This window comes from Lontra canadensis, unplaced genomic scaffold, assembly GCF_010015895.1.
Source record: "Lontra canadensis isolate GAN:19392208 unplaced genomic scaffold, GSC_riverotter_1.0 scaffold5, whole genome shotgun sequence".
In the NCBI taxonomy this organism is placed as follows: Eukaryota; Metazoa; Chordata; class Mammalia; order Carnivora; family Mustelidae; genus Lontra; species Lontra canadensis.
In genome coordinates, this window is record NW_022630999.1 from 5,154,516 (window position 1) to 5,174,396 (window position 19,881).

Consider the following 19,881-nt stretch of genomic DNA (forward strand, 5'->3'; position numbering starts at 1 on the left):
CTCTCCGGGCCCCACAGAGACTTCGGTTCCACTTCTTTCCAGGCCTCTCCCACTTCCTTTCCCACCACTCCCCGCCGGCCGCCCGCCAAGCCCCGGACCGCACCTCCGCGGGGTCTCGCCCGCCTCCCGCAGGGTCCCAGCCGCTTCCCCCGGGACCCAAAGGGGAAGAATTCCTGTGGGTCCCAGTAGTGCCAAGAGTGCGCAGCAGGACGGGAAATTGCAAAAGTTCTCAGCCCTCTGCCCTCCCCCGCGGTTTTCCCGTAATTCCCGCCCCTCGGCGCTCGCCCCGCAGCTGATTCATAGCCCGGGCGCGGGGCCGCCCCTGCACGTCCATACCGGCGTCCGCACCCGCGGCCCCGCGCCGCCCAGGACCCGGCCCGGCCCGCGGAGCCCTCCGCCCGCGCGGGGTGAGTACCCCCGCCGCCCGCTCTCTCCGCGCCCCGCGGCAGCCTTCCCCGCGCCCCGCCAGCTTTTCCCGCGGGCGGCCCCGGCGCGGCGCCCGGCGGACCCGACAGCTTCGCAGCCCCTTCCCGGTGTCTGCCCGGCCGGCCGCGACCCAGTCGCGGCCGCCAGCCCGCCCTGTCCGGCGTCGCCCCTGCCCCGCGTCGGCTTCGGCTGGCGCTTCGACCTGCTCCGGGACGGTGCTCGGAGGGGTCCCCTCCTCTGGCCCGCCCGCCCGGCTGCTGCGTGTGTCCTTCTCTCCCGAGCGCACGCTGCCGGCGCCCCCGCGGCGTCTCCCCCCTGCTGGAAGTTCACGGTCCCGTCACTTCTTTCTCAGTAGTCGGGGATGTTTATTGAGTTAAAATCCCCAAGCAACCCACTTTCGCGTCTCTCCCAACACATCGCCCCGGGAGTTCATTGTCCCCAACCACCCCCGCGCCCCCCGAGCTCCCCCCGAACATTCCCTCTTCTCCGCGCGGTCGGCGATGCCCCTCCTCCCCGGCTGTGTTTACACCTGGGAGTGGGCGGTGCTCACACCCGGCGGCGCGCGGAGATCCCGGGGGCGCGGTGCGCGGGCGGGCGCCTGGCCTCCTCCGCCACGTGAATGGAGGGGCCACCGAGCTGGCAGGTTGAGCAGCGGCGGGCTTGGAAATGCCAGCGCTCCACCCCTCGCCCGCGGAGAGGGGTTCAGGAACTTGTCCAAGACCATAGAGCGGGCCGCGGTGACTCCGAAAACTCCTCGTAGCCCTGGGGCACTGGCGCTGACACCGGGGGTCCCTTCTTGCTGGTCCCGGGCGGGCACTTCCTCAGCCGGTCCGTGCCTGCTTGCGTGCGGCCGCCTGCCTGCCCAGTGGTGGCAGGCACGCTCTTGGGTGCCACGGAGGACAGGCAGGCTCGAAGACACTTTGCGTGCGAAAAAGCTTATTCTCTGACTCCAGAGGGGTCCACTGTAGGGGATCGGATCCACGTGAGTGTAGTATATTTGATGTGAGCTGGAGGGAAAGAAGCTTGGGTCGTATGCCCAAGTCTAATGCTGACTGTGGGACTGGGCTGGAGTTACTCATCCGATCAGCCTCGGGTTTCTCCCGTGCAGAATAATGGTGGTTCGTACTTACTGTGGATCAGGCACCGTGCTAGGCACTCTACGTATGCCAGCTCCCTTAAGTTTCACCAATGAGCTAGGTAGTAGTTTTGTCATTCTCTTTTTATCAGTGAGGACACCAAGGCCTAGAGAAGTTCAGTAACTTGTCTGGGGTCACACAGCGAACAGGTGAGAGTCAGGAATTGGCTTTGGCCGCTGCTTATAAGCACTACGGTGTGCCTTCCAACTCTCGGACCCTCTTTGGAGTGGTCCTGGTTGTGGTGCTTCCTTACTGCTCTTCTTTGTCTCTTTCCTGGGCTGCTTTAAAAGGACACCTTTTGTGTCAGACACCTTTGAGGCTGAAGGGCTCCAGACTGAGCTGAGCCTCAGAATCAATCTTGGGTCTTTTTAAAGCCCTGGAATCCCACTTACCTATTTAGAATCTTCAGGTTATGCTCAGGTTGTGTCTGCCCTGGTAGCATTCAGAAGTATTAGATGCCAATAGTGACGGGGAGCTCACCACCTAATATTTGATTGCTGGACAAAGTGAATTCTCAGCTGTAACTTGCCTCCTGGTAAATTACATCTTGGTCCCAGTTCTGCCTCTTGTTGGCCCCACAAATGTGTCTGAGCATTTTGTATCAAAGGTCAGTTTGATAGTGTCCAACAGGACTCTGGCCATATGGGGCAGAATACTTTTTGCACACTGGGTCTCTCCTTCTACCCCTTTCTTTAACCTGGAAGACCAGGAGCACCTACAGAGGTTCGTGGAGGTGTTCCAGACTCTCTGATATTCCTTGTAACCCTTTTGTCCTGAAAAAGGAACCAAGTCAGGAAAGCTACTATGGTTTTGAAAGAGAGATCAGTGGTAATAGTTTCCACAAGAGGAAGGAGTATGTTTTCCTTGTGGGAACTGGGCTGGGGCGTTGTTATCTCCCGTAGAAAAAAATCTGAGCAAGTGTCATCTTGCTCACTTACAGAACAGTGAGACCTGGCACTCCTTTCCCTGAAGAGGGAAGCCCTTCTCGATTTAAAAAAAAAAAAAAAAAAAGAAAGAAAGAAAAAAAAATTAAATGGGGAAAAAATAAAACACAAACAGTATTGCTCCCAGCAGGCTTCTTTGTAGTTACAAATGCTCATAAAATGAGTGTTTTTTTCCCAGCAACTGTGTTCTGGGCTTCACAACCTTCCTTCCCTTTTCATTTTAGTTTCTGCAGTTGGCCCTGGAGCAATGCGGGGTCTAGGGGTGCCCAAAAATCTGCATGTAAATTTGGTCTCCCCAAAACTTAACTACTAGTAGCCTATTGTTGACCAGAAGCCTTACTGATAACATGGCTGATGAGTGTATCTTGTATGTTACATGCATGATATACTCTGTGTTTTCTATGAAGTAAGCTAGAGAAGGAGAGATGTTATTAAGAGCATCATAAGGAAGAGAAAATACACTTATAACTCCGTATTGTATTTATTGAAAAAAAATCTGTGTATAAGTGGACCTGTTCAGTTTAAACCCACATTGTTCAGGAGTCAGCCGTACAGGTTTTTCAGCATTTATTTATTCCAGGTTGTCAAAATTTCATTTTTATGTTTTAAAAATAATACAAGTAATAACTAAGTATGTTCTCATTCAAAAAATAGAGAAGTATATGGAATGAAATGTAGAACTACCATGTAGAACTCCTACTCCCACTCAGAAGTGGGAAGATGAAGTTTGGTAAATACCATTCTGAGATTTTATTTTGTTTTCTATGCATTTGCATAATAATGTGTTTATACATATATCTTCATATATGTAAATGAGATCTTACTATACATTATGCAGCTTACTTTTTCATTTTCCAAGTCCTAGAGATTTTCCCATGGCAGTACAAATCACTTTTGCTAAAGGCTACATGTTATTCTAAATTAGAGATATAATTCATCCATTTTTCTCATATTAGTGGACATTTGGATGGTTTAAAATTAGTCAGCATTAGCAACAGTACTTCAGGAAAGACGGTGCATTCGTCTTTGTGTGTCAGCCTGAATATTTCTATTCAATAGAGTTCTAGGGTCAAAGGGTTCATTCATGTTTCCACTTGATAGACACAGTCCTTTAAATGATAGCACTGCCCCACCCCAGGTACTAATTTAAAATCTGCATGAGATTCTGTTTCCGTCATCTTTCCTACCATCAGCCATTATCTTTTTTTTTTATTTAGATTTTCAAATCTGAAACCCAATATGGCATTTTAATTTGCATTTTACTGATTACTACTGCAGTTTAATGTCTCTTAATGTTTATGGGTCATGCAATGTCTTCTGTTAACTACTTGTTCCTGTCTTTTGCTCATTTTTCTATTGAGTTGCCTTTTCCGATTCCTGTTTACTGCAGATGCTCTGTACCGAGTCAGGATCTTAATTCTTTGTCTGTTATAGATGATTTAAATATTTCTTCTGCTGCGATGCTCTTTTTTCCCCCACTATTTTTTTTTTGTGGTAAAATACATAATATAAAATTTGCCATCTTAATCATTTTTAAGTGCACAGGTCAGTGTTATTAAATACACTCCGTACTGGGCAACCGTTGCCAGCATTCATCTCTAGAACTCTTTCCATCTTGCAAAACTGACACTCTGGGCCCATTCTCCCGAACCCCTGCCAACTAGCATTCTGCTTTCCGGCTCTGTGAACTTGACTACTCCAGGTGCCTCATATGCATGGTGGAATCATAGAGCACTTGTCTTTTTGTGACTGACCTGTTTCACTTAACAACATGTCCTTAAGACCTTCCATGTTGTGGCAGGTGTCAACATTTTTCCTTTTCGAGAATGAATAATATTTCATGGTTTGCATATACATATTTTGCTTATCCATTCATAATGTTTTCGTTTTAACTATCTTCTGCTTCATGGATGTTATAAATATTTGTGTAATCAACTCTGCAATCTTATTTTTTTAAAGGTTTTATTTCTTTGTTTTTCTTTGAGAGAGAGAGAGAGAGAGCTAGAGCGAGCAGTGGGAGGGGCAGAGGGGGAAGGGGAGAATCTCAAGTCAGATGCTGTGCTGAGCTCAGAGCCCTCCATGGGGCTCGATCTCATGACCCTGAGATCGTGACCTGAACCGAAACCAAGAATCGGTCGCTTAACTGACTGAACCACCTAGGCACCCCTGCAGTCTTGATTTTTGTGCTTCGTCCGGCTTGGGGAGATCTTTTTCACCGAAAAATTATTTTTTAAATTATCTTATTTTCTTCTAAAACTTGAATTATTTTGATATGTACAGTTAGCTCTTTGTAATACCAGATTTTTGTATGAAGTAAGAAGTAAGGATATAACTTAATTTCTTTCTACAATTTTAGGCAGCTCACCCGACACCATTTCTTTAAGTATTTGTCTTTTTTCCAACTCACTTGAAATTCTGTTTTTATAGTAAAATAAGGTCCTATTCATACACGAGTCTATTTCAGGACTCTCTTCTGTTCCATGGATCTGTTTTCTCTCTTCTTCTTCTTCTTCTTTTTTTTTTTTTTTAAAGATTTTATTTATTTATTTGGCAGAGAGAGATCACAAGTAGGCAGAGAAGCAGGATCCCGGCTGAGCAGAGAGCCCGATGTGGGGCTCAATCCCAGGAACCTGAGATCATGACCTGAGCCGAAGGCAGCGGCTTAACCCACTGAGCCACCCAGGCGCCCCTGTTTTCTCTCTTCTTATGCCAGTACCACCCTGTGTGACGTGCTACAGCTTTGTTCTTATATCTAGTCATATATATTTGTATTTTTTTTCCAAAAAAATTCTTTTGAAATGATTCTGGTACATTTTCTCTTTTTATAAATTTCATAAATAGCTTGTCAAGTTTTAAAAAATCCTGTTCGAATTTTTGTTAGGCTTTCTTGGGTTTATAATTGTTAATAATTCTTTATGCCTTGGAACCCATCCTGGTATGGGCTCCAAGGATGGAGGAAGCAGTGTGAGGTGGGAAAGTGCTGTGCTCTGGGGAATGACTCACCTGATTTCAAGTTCTGGATTAACTCTGTCAACCTGTACCAAAGTCACTTTACCTCCTTAGCCTTCATTTCCTCATCTGTGTGTGAGGTTAATAATAGAATTTCTTCCGTAAGACTCGTGTGAGGATTCAGTTAATAAATTCATGTAAATCACATCCCAAAGCCCCTGGCAGAGAGTTAACATCCAATTCGTACTAGCTAGGATTGTTTTCATAGTTACTTCATGTCTTACTATGAGCCTCTGCAGAGCCACATCATGGAAGGCACTGGTAGATCTTTCCTTTATGTATCAATAGTATCCTAAGACACAAAAATATGCAATAGATATTGAAAGTGGTGCTTCTCAAACTTTAGTGTTCCTTTGAAATCACCTAGGGATCTTGTTTAAATGCATACTTTTATTCAGTAGATCAAATGTGTGATCTCAGGTTTTGCATTTCTAGCAATTTCTTGGGTGATGTTTTCATCCACGCTTTGAGTGTCTGGTCTTTGACTGGTATTTAAAACCGTGCTGCTAGGGATACCACTTCCTGTTGGGTTAAATGTGGTTGACAGAACTTGTAAAGTGCTTTCTTTTAATAATACATGCTAAAGAACTAAATTATAGTTGTGTTGTTTCCTTCCTCCTCCACTTCTTCCTCCTTCTTTTCAGAGGAAAGAGGGTTTGAGAGCGCTAAATATGATACCAAGTTCTAGTCTTAGATCTGAAATCACTAAGGCAATTAATTCTCTGGATTATTTAAAACTTGTTTTAAGATGAAGTCAGCTACCTAAAATCTACCCAATCGGAGTATAAAATCTAAAGCCAACTAAAAGAAAAGCCATAATTTCAAATGTCTTACCAAATGGAAATGTGTAAGGTATAAGGAAGCACTTGGAAAAATGTAAGACAAAAAGCACTCTTGGAAAACATGGAATCTGGTCCCACCGTGTGAGAACATAGTGTGTGGCAAGTCTTGAGAAGTGGTACACAAGCAGAAGCTCTGCTACCGTGAGTAAATGTTTCACACAGAGATCATGTGATCTCTTGCTCGCCTCTTTCTACTACCAGGCTTCCCAGTGGGGGACTTTGAACAAGGTAGCTTCGTGTACCTTAGTACGCTGGTCTATCAGGAGGGAATGACAGTATATTTTTTTACCCAGGACTCTGATTACTTTCTGTGTTTGAAAATGCCTTTTTTTTTTTTTTTTTTTTTTTGCAGGGGAGGTTGGGGAGAGCAGAGGGAGAGGGAGGGAATCTTAAGCAGGCTCCATACCTAGTGCAGAGCCCGATGGGGGCTCGATCTCATGACCCTGAGATCACAACATGAGCTGAAACCAAGAGTTGGAGGCTAAACTAGCTGAGCCACCCACATGCCCCTGAAAATGCATTTTTAAAGTGCCCGTACTCTCTCGGGAGAGATCACATTTTTGTACAGAAACACATGACGTGCTCATAGGCTGATCCAGTACCTAAAAAATTCCAACCGTTTTTTAGGCCTGTCGGACAGCTCTGCATTGGTTTTGAATCACAAAATACCATCAGCTAGTTTAGCCCTGTTGGGATATATGGTTCAAATATGAAAATAATGGAATTGCAACTACTTGCATTCATAAATATATGTAAAACACACGCACATTTTGAAGAATGCTTTATGTGGCCGAATTACATAATGTGAGAGAGTTGACCACAGTGTCCCTCATCCTGCTCACCTCCCTTACCCCATCCCAACTCTAAATTTATAAGTGTTCATTGTTGGGTGTGTCTTTGGGGGCCAGTTTGGGTCCTTGAAGTAGAAGACAGCAAGGCAGAAATAGATGTGCAAGAGATCTGGGGGGAGAGCTCTGGGGAGGGATGCAGGGACAAGGGAGCAGGAGGAGACAGCCCCAAGGCAAGGTGACGGAACAGGGAAGCCTGGAAGGAAGAGCTTCCCCCTGCAATGCAGTTGTGAGAATGTTTGCCCAAGCCAATGGGAGACTTCGATCAAATGTTGCCTGTTAGAGGAGTCCCATGTTGGGCAGAAAAGGTTTGGTTTGCTCACTGCCTGGGAGCAGCCTGCAGGAACCGTGGGCTCGGGTGTGAATGTGCGTGGATCCCGATGTACAACAGGGGAAGCTGTCAGGCATCTACATTCCTGCAGCAGATCCTTCTAAAGAGAGTACCAAGTGGCACGGTTGCACACCCCTCTCCCAGAGGTGTTTGTGTGCACACGCTGTTCTGCAGCTTGCTTTTTCACTCAGTATTTTTGGGCTATTCTTCTATAGCAGCCCGTAGATCTGTTTCATTCTTTTGACAGTTTCATAGTTTTCCTTTGCAGAAATGCACCGTAATTAATTTTTTGGGTCCTTTTTCACAATTAGTTGGGTTGTTTTCATTTTTCCTAAATATTAATAATACTACAATGAACATTCTTTAAAATATATAACTTTTTTTAAAGATTTTATTCATTTATTTGACAGAGAGAGATCACAAGTAGGCAGAGAGAGAGGGAAGCGGGCTCCCTGCTGAGCAGAGACCCCCCGATGTGGGGCTCGATCCCAGGATCCTGGGATCGTGACCTGAGCCAAAGGCAGAGGCTTTAACCCACTGAGCCACACAGGTGCCCCTAAAATACATAATTTTTGTGTACAGACACACATATATAAGGATGCTATCTGTAGGACAAAATTCCAGAAATAGGATTTCTGGATCAAAGGGAAGGCACCCTGAAATTTTAATAGGTAGTGCCAAAATGACCTTGATAAAGTTATGCTTTTTGACCATCATTGAGTAGCAATACTTACTTCTTCAAACTCTTACCAGTACTAGATGGTAAAACCTTTTTAGGCTTTGCCAGTTGGACACCACACAGACACACACACAGACATACAACTACTATTATAATTTGCATTCATATAATTACTAGTGATATTGTCTAGTTTTTCCTTATTCCCTTTTGGTTATTGGCATTTCCTTTCTTGTGAATTACATATTCATATCATCTGCCGGGTTTTCTACAGGGTTGCTTGTATGTTTTTGATTGATTTCTAATTTCTAAGATCTCTTGGTATTGTAGGGGACAGTAACCCTTTGCCATCAGTATTGAAACTATTGTTCCCAGTTTCTTATTGGGCCTGACTGTAGCACTAAAATTTTTTGCAATGTTTATTTAATCGTTGTACAATCTTTATTGCTTCTAGGATTCATATCATGCTAAAACGGATTATACATGACCTTTGGCTCAGGTCATGATCCCAGGGTTCTGGGATCGAGTCCTGCATTGGGCTCCCTGCTCAGCATTCTTTAAAGTATTCCTTTCTCTCTCTCTGACAAATAAATAAATAAAATCTTTAAAAAAAAAAAGTGTTCAAAAAAATAAAAAAACAATAATTGGATTTTCTGTATATAGGTTCTCATAATCTCATGTAATCCTCATGCCAATCCTATGAGGTAGGTTCTTTATCCTCATTTTACAGGAAAAGAAACTGAAGCTTAAACGGATAAAGTACCTTGTCTCTGGTGAGACGATTCCTAAGTGTCCGAGCAGTGATCTGACCGTCAGCAGTCTTCACATCTGAGTCCGTGTACTGGACTGTTACTACCTCCTTTACCCACAAATGTCCAGGTTATTGTTCCAGTACAACGTGGGGGGAGAAATCTGTCTCTTCTTTAGTGATTTAAAAGACTGTCGTTAGCATATGCTAAATCCCTACGTATTCTTTGGGTCCGGAATATTCCTTGGATCGAGGTTTTCTCTTCCTTTCTTTGGTTTCCCTGACCATCTGGGGACTCAGCTTGAATGCTAGCTGGAGTCCCAAGGCCCAGGAATCCTCACCTGAATACGGCTTAAGAAAAAGAAAATCAGCCGTGCATAAGCCAGTTCAGTCTCCTAAATAAGGGATGACCTCACTAAACTGCTAGAAACACTTAGCCAGGTAGGTTTAGACAGAGGGGAAGGTGTGCTTGAACCTTTCTTTAGGAGGAAGAGGGTGGAAGGAGGGTTGAGGGGAAGGCTTACAGGTGATCTGCCCCATGCTATAATGGCAGTGCCCCTTGGAGGGGGTCCCCAATATGAAAGAAGTAAAGATAGATGGATCTGGGAAATGTGGAGACCATGCCGCCAGCCCTTCATACTGCCACACAGAACTCTCTAACAGGGAGCACACACCCAGCACACGTCCCAGATGAACAGCTTCTTTCTTGAAACTGGGATTTGCATATGACGTCAGGAGGCACCCGGCCAATTCCGCTGTCTTTGGCAACACACCCATGTTCTTGGGAAGCAAATGACTGGTCATGTTGCTTCTCAAGGAGTTATTTACGGTGAGGAAACTTCCCAGGAATAAATATTTTAGTAATGACGGAAAAAAATGCTAGCGAAGAAGGGCAGGCTTCTACCCCTGGCATAAGTTGTGTTTCGTTGCACAGGTAGAGTTTGTCCTGGGGGACAGTCGAAGGTGGCTTCTTTTTGCCCAGAGATGAGATTTGAATGGGAAGTTCTGCACAATGAGTGGGTAATTTTTCTTTGCTCTCCCTTTTCCTCCCCAGAGAAGACATGTCAATGAAAGACTATGAATTAGGCAATATTTGGCACTAGAAAAAGTGGAAGGGCCTGAAAAGAAATCTGTTTACTAAAATAAAATTGAAAGCAAAGAAGAACAACTGTGAGAACATCGCTACAGATATTTATTCATTCACAAGATATTTCCTGGGGAACAGCTGTGGCCTGGGACTATGATGGACAATGGGGACTGAGACCCAGGCCTGTCCTCAAGCAGCTCAGTCTGGTTGGGAATGGCGGGGATCTGAAAAATAGAAATAAAGAACCAGGTTGAGCGCAGTGTGGGTGAGGCGGGAATGTGGGTTTTGCCTTTCTGAATGCTGCCCCTTCATCCTTCCCTGACTTCCTTTTCCTACGACGCAGTAGTAGCCATGCTCCTCGCAGACAGTTGTGTGGGGAGGGAGGGCCTGACGAGAGAAGGAGAGGGCACGGTGGCCTTCTCCTGCCCGAGGCAGACCTCTCTTTTCTATGTGCGCTGCCTCTCCAGGCCATCATCCAGCCCCCGCGGTTTAAAGACCGTCTGTATACACCCAGGATGACTGAGCCCCCTGCCAGGTCCCCTCCCAGGGATTCCAAAGTGGTTGTCCGGCTAACTCGCTCCCTTGGACATCAAATCAGCAACTCAAATTGAGCATGCTGCCACCAGAGCCCTTGCTAGAGCCCATGACATCTGTGCTTCTACCTCTGTGAACGGTAATTTCCGTTCTGCCAAGGGCTCTGGCCATTAAGGGGGCTGTCCCTGATGTCTTCGTCTGTCACCCCCGGCACGTCCTGCCTGCTTTGTCAAGTCTCTCCCAAATCCCACCACTGTACCCACTTCCAATGCCTTCATCCCAGCCTGAGCCCGCACCATTGTCCCAGCCTATTGCATAACCTCCTAGCTGCCGTCCCTCCCACTACTCCTGTCAGTGGCCATTTACGCCTTTCCCAGAGCCCCCGGTGGCTCCCACCTGGCTCAGGGTAGAAGCCACAGCTGGAGAAATGTTTCCCGGGCTTCTCTCCATCCGGGGCCCTCTGCACCTCCTGCCTCTCACCTCCTTGCCCCCTGCAACACCGGCTCCTGTGGTTCCTTGAATAAGCCCAGCACAACTCGCTCCCTCGCCCCCAGATCTGTCGCCATGCTAGCGGGGAGCTCACCAGCAAACAAACAGCTGGTACCCTCCGAATAGGGCACAGGGTAACTAGAGGCAGATTTACGGGGGAGGGGAGGAGGGAGTCCTTGTGGGCCGTGCGGTCAGTCTCCTGGGGCTTGGAAGCAGCTGGCTCGGGGTCCTCAGTGGCCGTGTTCTTCCCGCAGCATGAGGCTCTGGCGCTTCGGGAGAACTGTTCATGCAGCATTTCCCAACGGCTGACATGCATGTCTCCGGAATGTTCTTCCAGTGGCCGACTCTCATTCTGAAGCTAACCTCCTCAGGTTCACAACCTGCCGCGTGGGAGGAGGTGGGGAAGGGCGGGACTTGCAGACGAGACTGTCCCCACGCTTCTCAAGAGTCCAAGAAGTCTCGTCTGGAAGTCAATATTCCTGTGATCCCCAGACCGTAGATACAAGTCCTTTGTAAAGACTCCTAGTTTTCGGTTTTGTTACATGACCACTTTTATTCTTTAATTTCTGATTACCCTTAATTCATAGGTGGCTACTAACTTGCCATTTCAAGTTTCTCTGTCTTAAGTTTCTCTGTTAAACACAAATTTGTTTAAATTCTGTGACATGTGAGATATTTGATTCATCAGAACTCCAAAATTTGAAAATAAAAAGAAACATTTTAAGTAGCCCTTTCCTACAGAGAACACAAAGCAACCTACATCACTCCCAGAATCGCCTGGTTTTCAATGTACGGGATGAGATTTCCTCACAGAGAGAGGCACCTTGCGCTCCTCAGGGTAGGCCGGCCTTAGGATAGGCTCCTGCGCCCATGGACTAGGACTGGAAGGATGGGTCTGTTGCGCGCAGAGTGTCACACACTTCATGCTGGCATTTTCCTTCAGTGCTGAGCAGAAACAACTTCCTCTTGAATTCCTTTTCTCCCTGGCTTTGATATTTAGTTGTAATAGGAGCCTCTCTGACGTGGTAAGTAGAGATTTTAGAGAGGCGTGAGTGACCTGTTTGCCAAAACTAGAAGTAGCAGAGAATAGGCCTAAAGGACTATGAGGAAAAGCTGTTGTTCGCAGACTTTCTGCTGGGGATTGGGTCCGTCTGTAAGCGGATGTGACTACCCTAGAATAATTTAAGGGCTGGCTGTATTCTTTTTCTGTTGTCACTGTTGTTCCTATTTAGTGGTGGGCAGTGAAAGGGAATGGTCTGGTTCGCTGAGTTTCTGGATTTGATGAAGTCTGCGTGGCTAGACCGAGGTGAAGGGGACTCTGAACGGTTTCGTTGCCCGTCAGTGGGGTGAGTCAGGCTTTGAAGTAGAAAAGTGAAACTCAGGGCTTCCCTTGACTAACACTATTACTATTAAATTAAGAACAAATTAGCCTCCTTGAGGTCATCAGTGTTCACTCTCTGTGCCCTCAGCTTGTCCTGTGGTCAGAGGACCCGATGAATCAGTGAAGCTCTTTGACCTTCCCTTTACAACCCTCCTCTAAAGCGAGGAAAACCGGAAATTATCTTGAACAATGAAACACAATGAAACATCTCTTCAGGTGGAATGTGCTGGGTTTTCTTTGGTGAAATTGTAACAAGGGAGACAAGGAAGAGTGAAGATGACTCCTCTCTAAGTAGCTCACTCAGATATAGCTCTTCTGAGACCATGGTCCACTTTTTTACGTTTCACTTCTGTTTCTTTGTTTTACCTTTCTTCACGAGCCTTCTCTGGGTTTGAAGAAATTGGTAGGCCACTTCTCTCTTGCCACACGGCCTCCGTGGCACGCGGCAGTGAGCATTCCTGGCTCCCGCATCTGGGACCAGTCACTCTTGGCCAGCGGCTGGCTGACCTGGGCTGATGCCGGTGAGGATGGGGGGCAGCCATGATGACTCAGTGCCCCCCCCATTGCTCCTCCTCCTCCTGGGTCCAAGAGGGTAGCCCAGAAGGGCTCTTTTCTTGCCAAAGGTGGAAGCACAGAAAAGCAAGCAGAATGACACAGGGGTTTTGAGGCTCACCATGGCTTCGGCCTCCGCAAGTCACCTGGAGCAGGGAAATAAACTCTTACTTTGGAAGGCAGGGGGTACTCCAAACTCTCATGACAAGAGGCATGGATGGATGAAAGGAGAGAAGAATGGGAACCTTTAATACCATCATCTACCACAATGAGGTCAAAGACACCTACTCAGAGCCAAAATTAAATGAAATTTTTCTCCTGTAATTTATCTTTTTCAGAAATCCAGAACCTATGGCTCTCTCTTCAGTCTCTCAGACAGCATTCCTCTTGGCATTGCTGTCCTTGAGGACTTACCAGAGTGAAGGTGAGTAGTGGGAAGAACAGTAAAGAAAAAAAAAAAAAAAACGCAGAGAAAAAGAACAAGGTAACTGGTACTTTGGAGGAAAGTTGCACAGGTCTTTTCTTTGGGAATTACTTGGAACTGGTGAGTAGCAATGGTTTCCTTAGTTTGGATTTCTTGATAGCTCATGGTAATAAAGCCACACCTTAGCCCTCATTTCCTAGCCAGTGCTCTGGTCATCCGGGCACTTGTGAGTGGATCTAATCCCACAGAACTCGTGGTAGATACACTGTAAGTGACATCTCCAAAGGAGTTGCCTTGTCCTGTGGGGCTGAGGTTCAACCAGACCAGTGCAGGCCACTGGCTTAGAACAAGTTGCGATGTCCTTGAGTGACATTCATTGAGAAACTATTTGCCGCAAGATAATATGCTAAGTACTGAAATGCTGTTTATGGGAAAAAGAAACAGCATTTTTCACTTAGCTACTCTCCCAGTGAGGGTATTTTTCAATAAACCAACTTTGTGAATAGTGTCAATAAGGGCACTTGTAAAATGTTCATAATGACTTTGGCTAGTACTTTGAACCAGGGGGAAGGTACTCAGGCTCGAGTCTGTTGCCTGTGTTTAACAAAGCTTTGCGCTTTCCTCATCCTGTGTTTACTCTTTGCTGTCCTCCCTTTGTAACAGAGAGCACAGATGTACGGCCTTGTAATTATTCACACAGCCCCCTCCATGGATTCCTGAAGTGATGTTTCCAGGAAACACCCACAGAAGGTTTCTATTTTCCCTAACACTCTGTGAGAAGATATTTGGAAAGAAAAAGATTTTGTTCTGATAAGAGCTCAGTTCTCTGCCGGGTGTTCTGCAAGTCTGGGTCTCTATCTTTCAGGTTCAGGGCACATGAGATGCTGCTGCTTTTTTGGCTTTTTAAAATTCATAGCTTATTGATAACCTTCCATAATCTGGAGCTGAAAGTTGGGAATTAGGACTTCTCATTCTCACCCTATCTATCTTACTTGCTAAATGTGAACAGCCGGGCTGAGGGGGTGGTCCATACCATAGGAAGGTTGGGTCCAGCTAGAGCCTCTGATTCTCAGACAGACCCATGCCCCCGGTTGCAGGCTCTCCAGAAAGTCCTACGCATTTAATCCCAAATTTTTGGCCCAGTTCCCTTCCCTAGTGAAGTCTCATTATCTGATCCAATGACGACTGTCTAGGTACCTTCTACGTGCAAGGCACTGTTCTCAGAAGAAATTCCAGGGAAGAATGGACCTTTTCTGCTTCTTTCATTTACAACAGACGTTCATTACCCATGTCTCTCTCCACCAGTCTTTGTTTCTGCGTCCAGCTTTCTCCGCTAAGCATGCCTGCCTTGCCACATAATCCTGTCTTTGTCCTAACACCACTTGGGTTTCTCATCTCAGTTTTTGCCGCCTCTGCCAGGTACCTGCTAAACATCCACTCAGATGAGTGGGCCTCCCACGTGATGGCCCAGCCAGGCTCAGAGCTGAGACTTGAGTTCTGAAGTCCTAGCTTCTCCCAACCCATGAGACAGAGCCCAGACTCACTTCCACTTGTTGCTGGGCCCGTATCTGCTTCAGTCAGAGATCGTGACTATAGCATTTGGTTTATTTTCTCCCATTCTCTTGTGTAAGTACCATATAGACCAAGACAGAGATGTAAAAATGCAGATTTTTTTTTTGTAGAAGTGAAATTACACTATATATGCTGGGAATATTTATACTATGTATGGACTTTTTAAACTCTATATAAAGTATGTATGTTGTATCTAGTGTAAATATATATACTGGGAAATTATACTATAATATGTAAATATAAGTAACATATAAAAATATATGCAGGTAAAGTATATATATTTTAGTATGTGTACTTCAGTATATGCTTTTTAAAACAATACAACATACAATGAGGCTTTTTAGCTTTGATCTCAAATGTTCTTTTAGCAATAACATTCTGTTTAATGGCTGTGTGATGTCCCAAGTTATAAATGAACCATGGTTTATTTTCTTTAGTAGTGTCGGGGCCAGACAAAGAGCCTGGTTGAGAGAAGTGGGAGAAGAGTCTGTGATTAAACCCAGGGCTGTCTGATCACCCACTCCTCACTGTAAAAAGAGAGCTGGGCTCAGGGCCAAGAACCCTGGGTTCGGGTCTAGTTGGGTGTTCTTGGGAAGTCACTTCCCTTTTTTTAAAACTCAGTTTCCTCATTGGAAAATAATGGGTTTGGATTTAAGAGTCTGCACAGTCCCTTAATCTCTCTGACTTTACCTTGACATCTCCCACTGTTTCCCAAGGAAGTCCTCAATTGCTTTTGACCCGAATTATTTCTGACTGATGTCTCTCCCAACTGCTTGAGTCACTCAGCACTCACAGATTGCTCACGTCAATATAGTGTTCCTCTTTTTTTTTTTTTAAAGATTTTATTTATTTGTTAGAGAGAGAGAGCACGTGGGAGCACAGGCAGACAGAGTATCAGGCAGAGGCAGAGGGAGAAGCAGGCTCCCTGCTGAGCAAGGAGCCCGATGTGGGACTCGATCCCAGGATGCTGGCATCATGACCTGAGCCGAAGGCAGCTGCTTAACCAATTGAGCCACCCAGGCGTCCCTAGTGTTCCTCTTTTACCTAAAGCATCACACAGTAGCTTTCTTGAGCCTCCAGAAGTAAAGTTGATACTGGTCGTTGACTCATCCTTTAGCAAGGAGTCACTGGGTGTCCACACTGTGACAGGTGTGTGATTGGACTTGGTTTCACTGAGCTGAGTAAGACTTAGTCCCGCCCTTGTCAAGCTCACAGTCCTTGGGGAGACACCGGGAGACACACTGTGATCAGTGCTCAAACAAGGGCTTAGAAAAGCAGCCCTGGGGAGAAGAGAATGCCACGGATGAGGAGAGACAAGCTGTTGCTTGTTGTGCTCTTGAGAACTTGTGGAGATCCTGAGTCCCTGTGATTTGAGATCAACATCCGCTGTGGGGAAGAGGTTGTGCCGAATGCTGGGGACAAGAGTCCATTCAAAGATGTCTCTGCTTTGGCCTCTGCCTTCCAGGAAGTTTGCATCTAGAGTGTGAGACTGAGAGCAACAAATTACTACCCAGACAAAATGGAATGAGGGCTAGGGGAGCTGGGATGATTTTGCAGACATCCAGCCTTCTCCGTGCTATTGGTTATTATTAATTATTAAAAATATTTCCTCCTATTCCCTAAGGGATCTGCTCTTTTGTCCCCCTAAACCTCCTTTTACTTAGCTTACATCTTAGGCTTGGAAGACTCACCCAACTGGCTGGTTTAAGGAGAGGATGAATAATGGCTATTGGCTTTAACTAAAGAGAAATTTTATTCACAAAGGAGAAAAAAAAATCTCTAACCAAATAATAATAGAAAGTGGCCATCATGTTTTGGGCTTCGAGTGTTCAGAAATTCCAGCTGACTTCATTTAACTTTGTATGTATGGAGTCTGATAAATGACTCACTCTGCCAAAGCTCATTGAGAATCAGAATGCAAAAAAAAAAAAAAAAAAGACTCAAAATGCCAATTCATTAAGTTGCAGTGGGAAGTAAAACTGGAAAAATGACTGGTGCCTAGCCTTTTGGCGCAGATTGACCCAGAGGACTAAATTCTGCATCCTGAAGTATCATCACAGTGGAGTGAACTAGGTGTCTTAGAAGACTAGTTCTTGTAAAATCTAGCGTATTACAGGGTCTGAAAGTAACGCATGCTTCTAAAGAACATTTACAAAATACAAAAAAAGCATAAAAAAGTAAAATCACTCTGCCTCGTCATCCAAAAATAATGAGTAGTAGCATTATAGCTTTACTTCTCTTTATAGCTTTCTGAAAAATAACCTAAGCACTTTAAAAAATATAAAATGGAATGCACAGTCTTATGTGTTTTTGAGTGTATGGGAAAGGTCGAGAAAAGCATATGATTTAAACATGGCAATAGAGTGGAGTTGGTAGGACGGTAGGGTCTCAATCTCTGTATCATTTGAACGTTTTGATCATGATCACGTATATGTAAAAAAAACTTTTATTGAAGGGAAATTCACATAACTTAAAATTAACCATTTTGCGGTTAAAATGAACAAATCAGTGACATTTGGTACATTCAAAAATACGCAACCGGCACTTCTGTGTAGTTCCAAAACATTTTTATCACCTCAAAAGGAGACCCTGTAATCATGGAGCACTTACTCTCAACTGCTCCCGTCCTCAGCCCCCAGCGATCACCAGTCTTCTATATTCTTCTATGGATTTACTTATTCTGAGCGCCTGTGTCTCTCCAGCTGGGGTCCTTCCTTGAGCTATGAACATCATCACAATTATTTTATTCCACACAAGTGCCTTGCTGGTCTTATCCACAGAGTTCAGTAAATTCTTTCCAGCAGTGTTTTAAGTGTAGTGCATTGAGATCTAAGCAATCATGTCTAGAGATAGGGTATGCTCCCACTTCAGTGTTATTTAATAATCTATGAAGTACTGATTTTCAAACAGAAAACTCATTTTTTATTTCCAGGAATATGAAATTTATAGCCAAGATACCTCTTTATATAGCCTTTCATTTATCTAGGCTTTAATTTCTTTATTTACAAATGATTTCCAAATTCCCTTGCAGACTTTCAAGATGGCTAATTCTAAGAGGCACCTGAGAGCATTATTTTCCAAAACTGGACGGTGGTGATACTGACCAGTTTATTATCTGTGACTCTTCAACTGTGTTCCTATTAAATGTTATTTCATATCTTATTTTTGACCTTTCAGTCTTGTCTGAGCCTTTGCCATGGGACCCTGAATCCCTGAAGGTTTCCGTCAATTCTACATGTCAGTGTTTGCATTTACAATGGACTGTCCACAAACTTGATCATCATCAGGAATTCAAAATGGTTTTTCAAATAGAAATCAGTAGAATTAAAACATCTAATGTCATCTGGGTGGTAAGTACTTTTTTTTTTTGGCTCAACATTTTAACAATCCTTTTCTGACCAAGATCTTTCTCTTATAACATCCACAAAAATCCCAATACAGAAACATTTTAGCGACTCAGCATGGTTTTCCAAAACAATTACATTTCTGTATTTTTAGTTAAGAGGCTATGGAACCAAATAACATGACAGCTTTGGTTCAGTAAGCTGGATACAATATGTTATGGAAACAGATCATTTCCTCATTTCTGCTCTATCTCCTAAGCAGGCTAGTGGGCCCATTCTTGAGTCCTAGATTCCAAAAATCCATGAACACCAACCTTCTTTTTTCTCTTCCCTCTTTCTTTCCTGTCCACCAGACATTTTCCTCAATTAGATGTAATTGTTTGGCAGCATTCTTCTTACTAGTGTGGCTTCCTGTCTGTTGCTTCTCTCCTACTGTGCTGAAATACAAGAAATGATGAGTCCAAGCACTGTGTGTTCTCTCCAGCAAAGAGGTTCTTCCTGGACCCACCATGTTGGAGAGTAACTTAAGATGTCCTTTGTTCCCTCACTTGTGGCTTTTTCTACAGCAAATCAAGTGATGAAAATCCTTCATTTCATGATCATTTTGCCTTTGAATTATGTGGGATTTGTCACTTGTCTTGGTGCAGATCATGGTTGGCCCATTTAGCTGACACTTCTCCATCTCGTGCATTAAGATACTGTGGTGGTTTCTTTCAGTTTCCGTTTTATGGTCTGGGGACCCTTAATGATCTACCCACACAGCGTGCTCATTCATTATCAGAGGATGCTGAAGGACAATGCAACGGAATGTTGTCTCCCTGAACAGGAACAGAGAATTTGCCTGGCGTGAAGGGAAACGCAGGGATGTGTCACGGCTGGGGATCTCTATTTGCTCAGCCAGAGGCTACTCTTATCTCAGGCATTGGAAGTGTGGGCGCAGGGATTTGGAATGGTTAGTTCGTTTAGGAAAGTGTAAATGTTACTCGTTTTGAAGCCTCCAGTTACTTTCCATATTCATGCATTTGAGATCTGGATGAGAGGTCTTAAGTATAACTTGGACTCTGTCAACCTAGATTGATAGCAGTCTGCCATTCCACGCCGCCAAGAGTCGTTTCCCACAGTGAGAGTTGTTTAGTGTTCTGATTTTTTTTTTAAAGATTTTATTTTTATTTATTTGTCAGAGAGAGAGAGAGAGAGCGCACACACAGGCAGGCAGAGGCAGAGGGAGAAGCAGGCTCCCTGCCGAGCAAGGAGCCCGATGTGGGACTCGATTCCAGGACACTAGGCTCATGACCCGAGCTGAAGGCAGCCCCCCAACTGACTGAGCCACCCAGGCATCCCTAGTGTTCCGATTTTAAGCAAAAGCATTGTGTGTTACAGCTACTCACTTTCCACCATCAGCATATCTGCCCACTGGACCTCATACTAATTGTTTTTGTACTTTGATTTATATATGTATGTATGTATTTTTTTTTTTTTAAGAGAGGAGAGAGACAAAGAGAGTGCATGCAAGTGAGCAGGGGAGGGACGAAGGGAGA

The 19,881-nt window shown here is 45.0% G+C and overlaps 1 protein-coding gene across 1 annotated transcript in view; it reads left to right on the top strand.

Annotated features, from left to right (window-relative positions):
- The first annotated feature begins 204 nt into the window (after positions 1–204).
- OSMR (oncostatin M receptor) overlaps positions 205–19,881 on the top strand; it is a 51,502-nt gene continuing 31,825 nt past the window's right edge. The window contains exons 1-3 of the mRNA XM_032851356.1: positions 205–407; positions 13,342–13,427; positions 18,177–18,349. Of these exons, the coding sequence (XP_032707247.1) occupies positions 13,355–13,427; positions 18,177–18,349 (246 nt within the window). The 5' untranslated portion in view covers positions 205–407; positions 13,342–13,354. The remainder of the gene's footprint in view (positions 408–13,341; positions 13,428–18,176; positions 18,350–19,881) is intronic.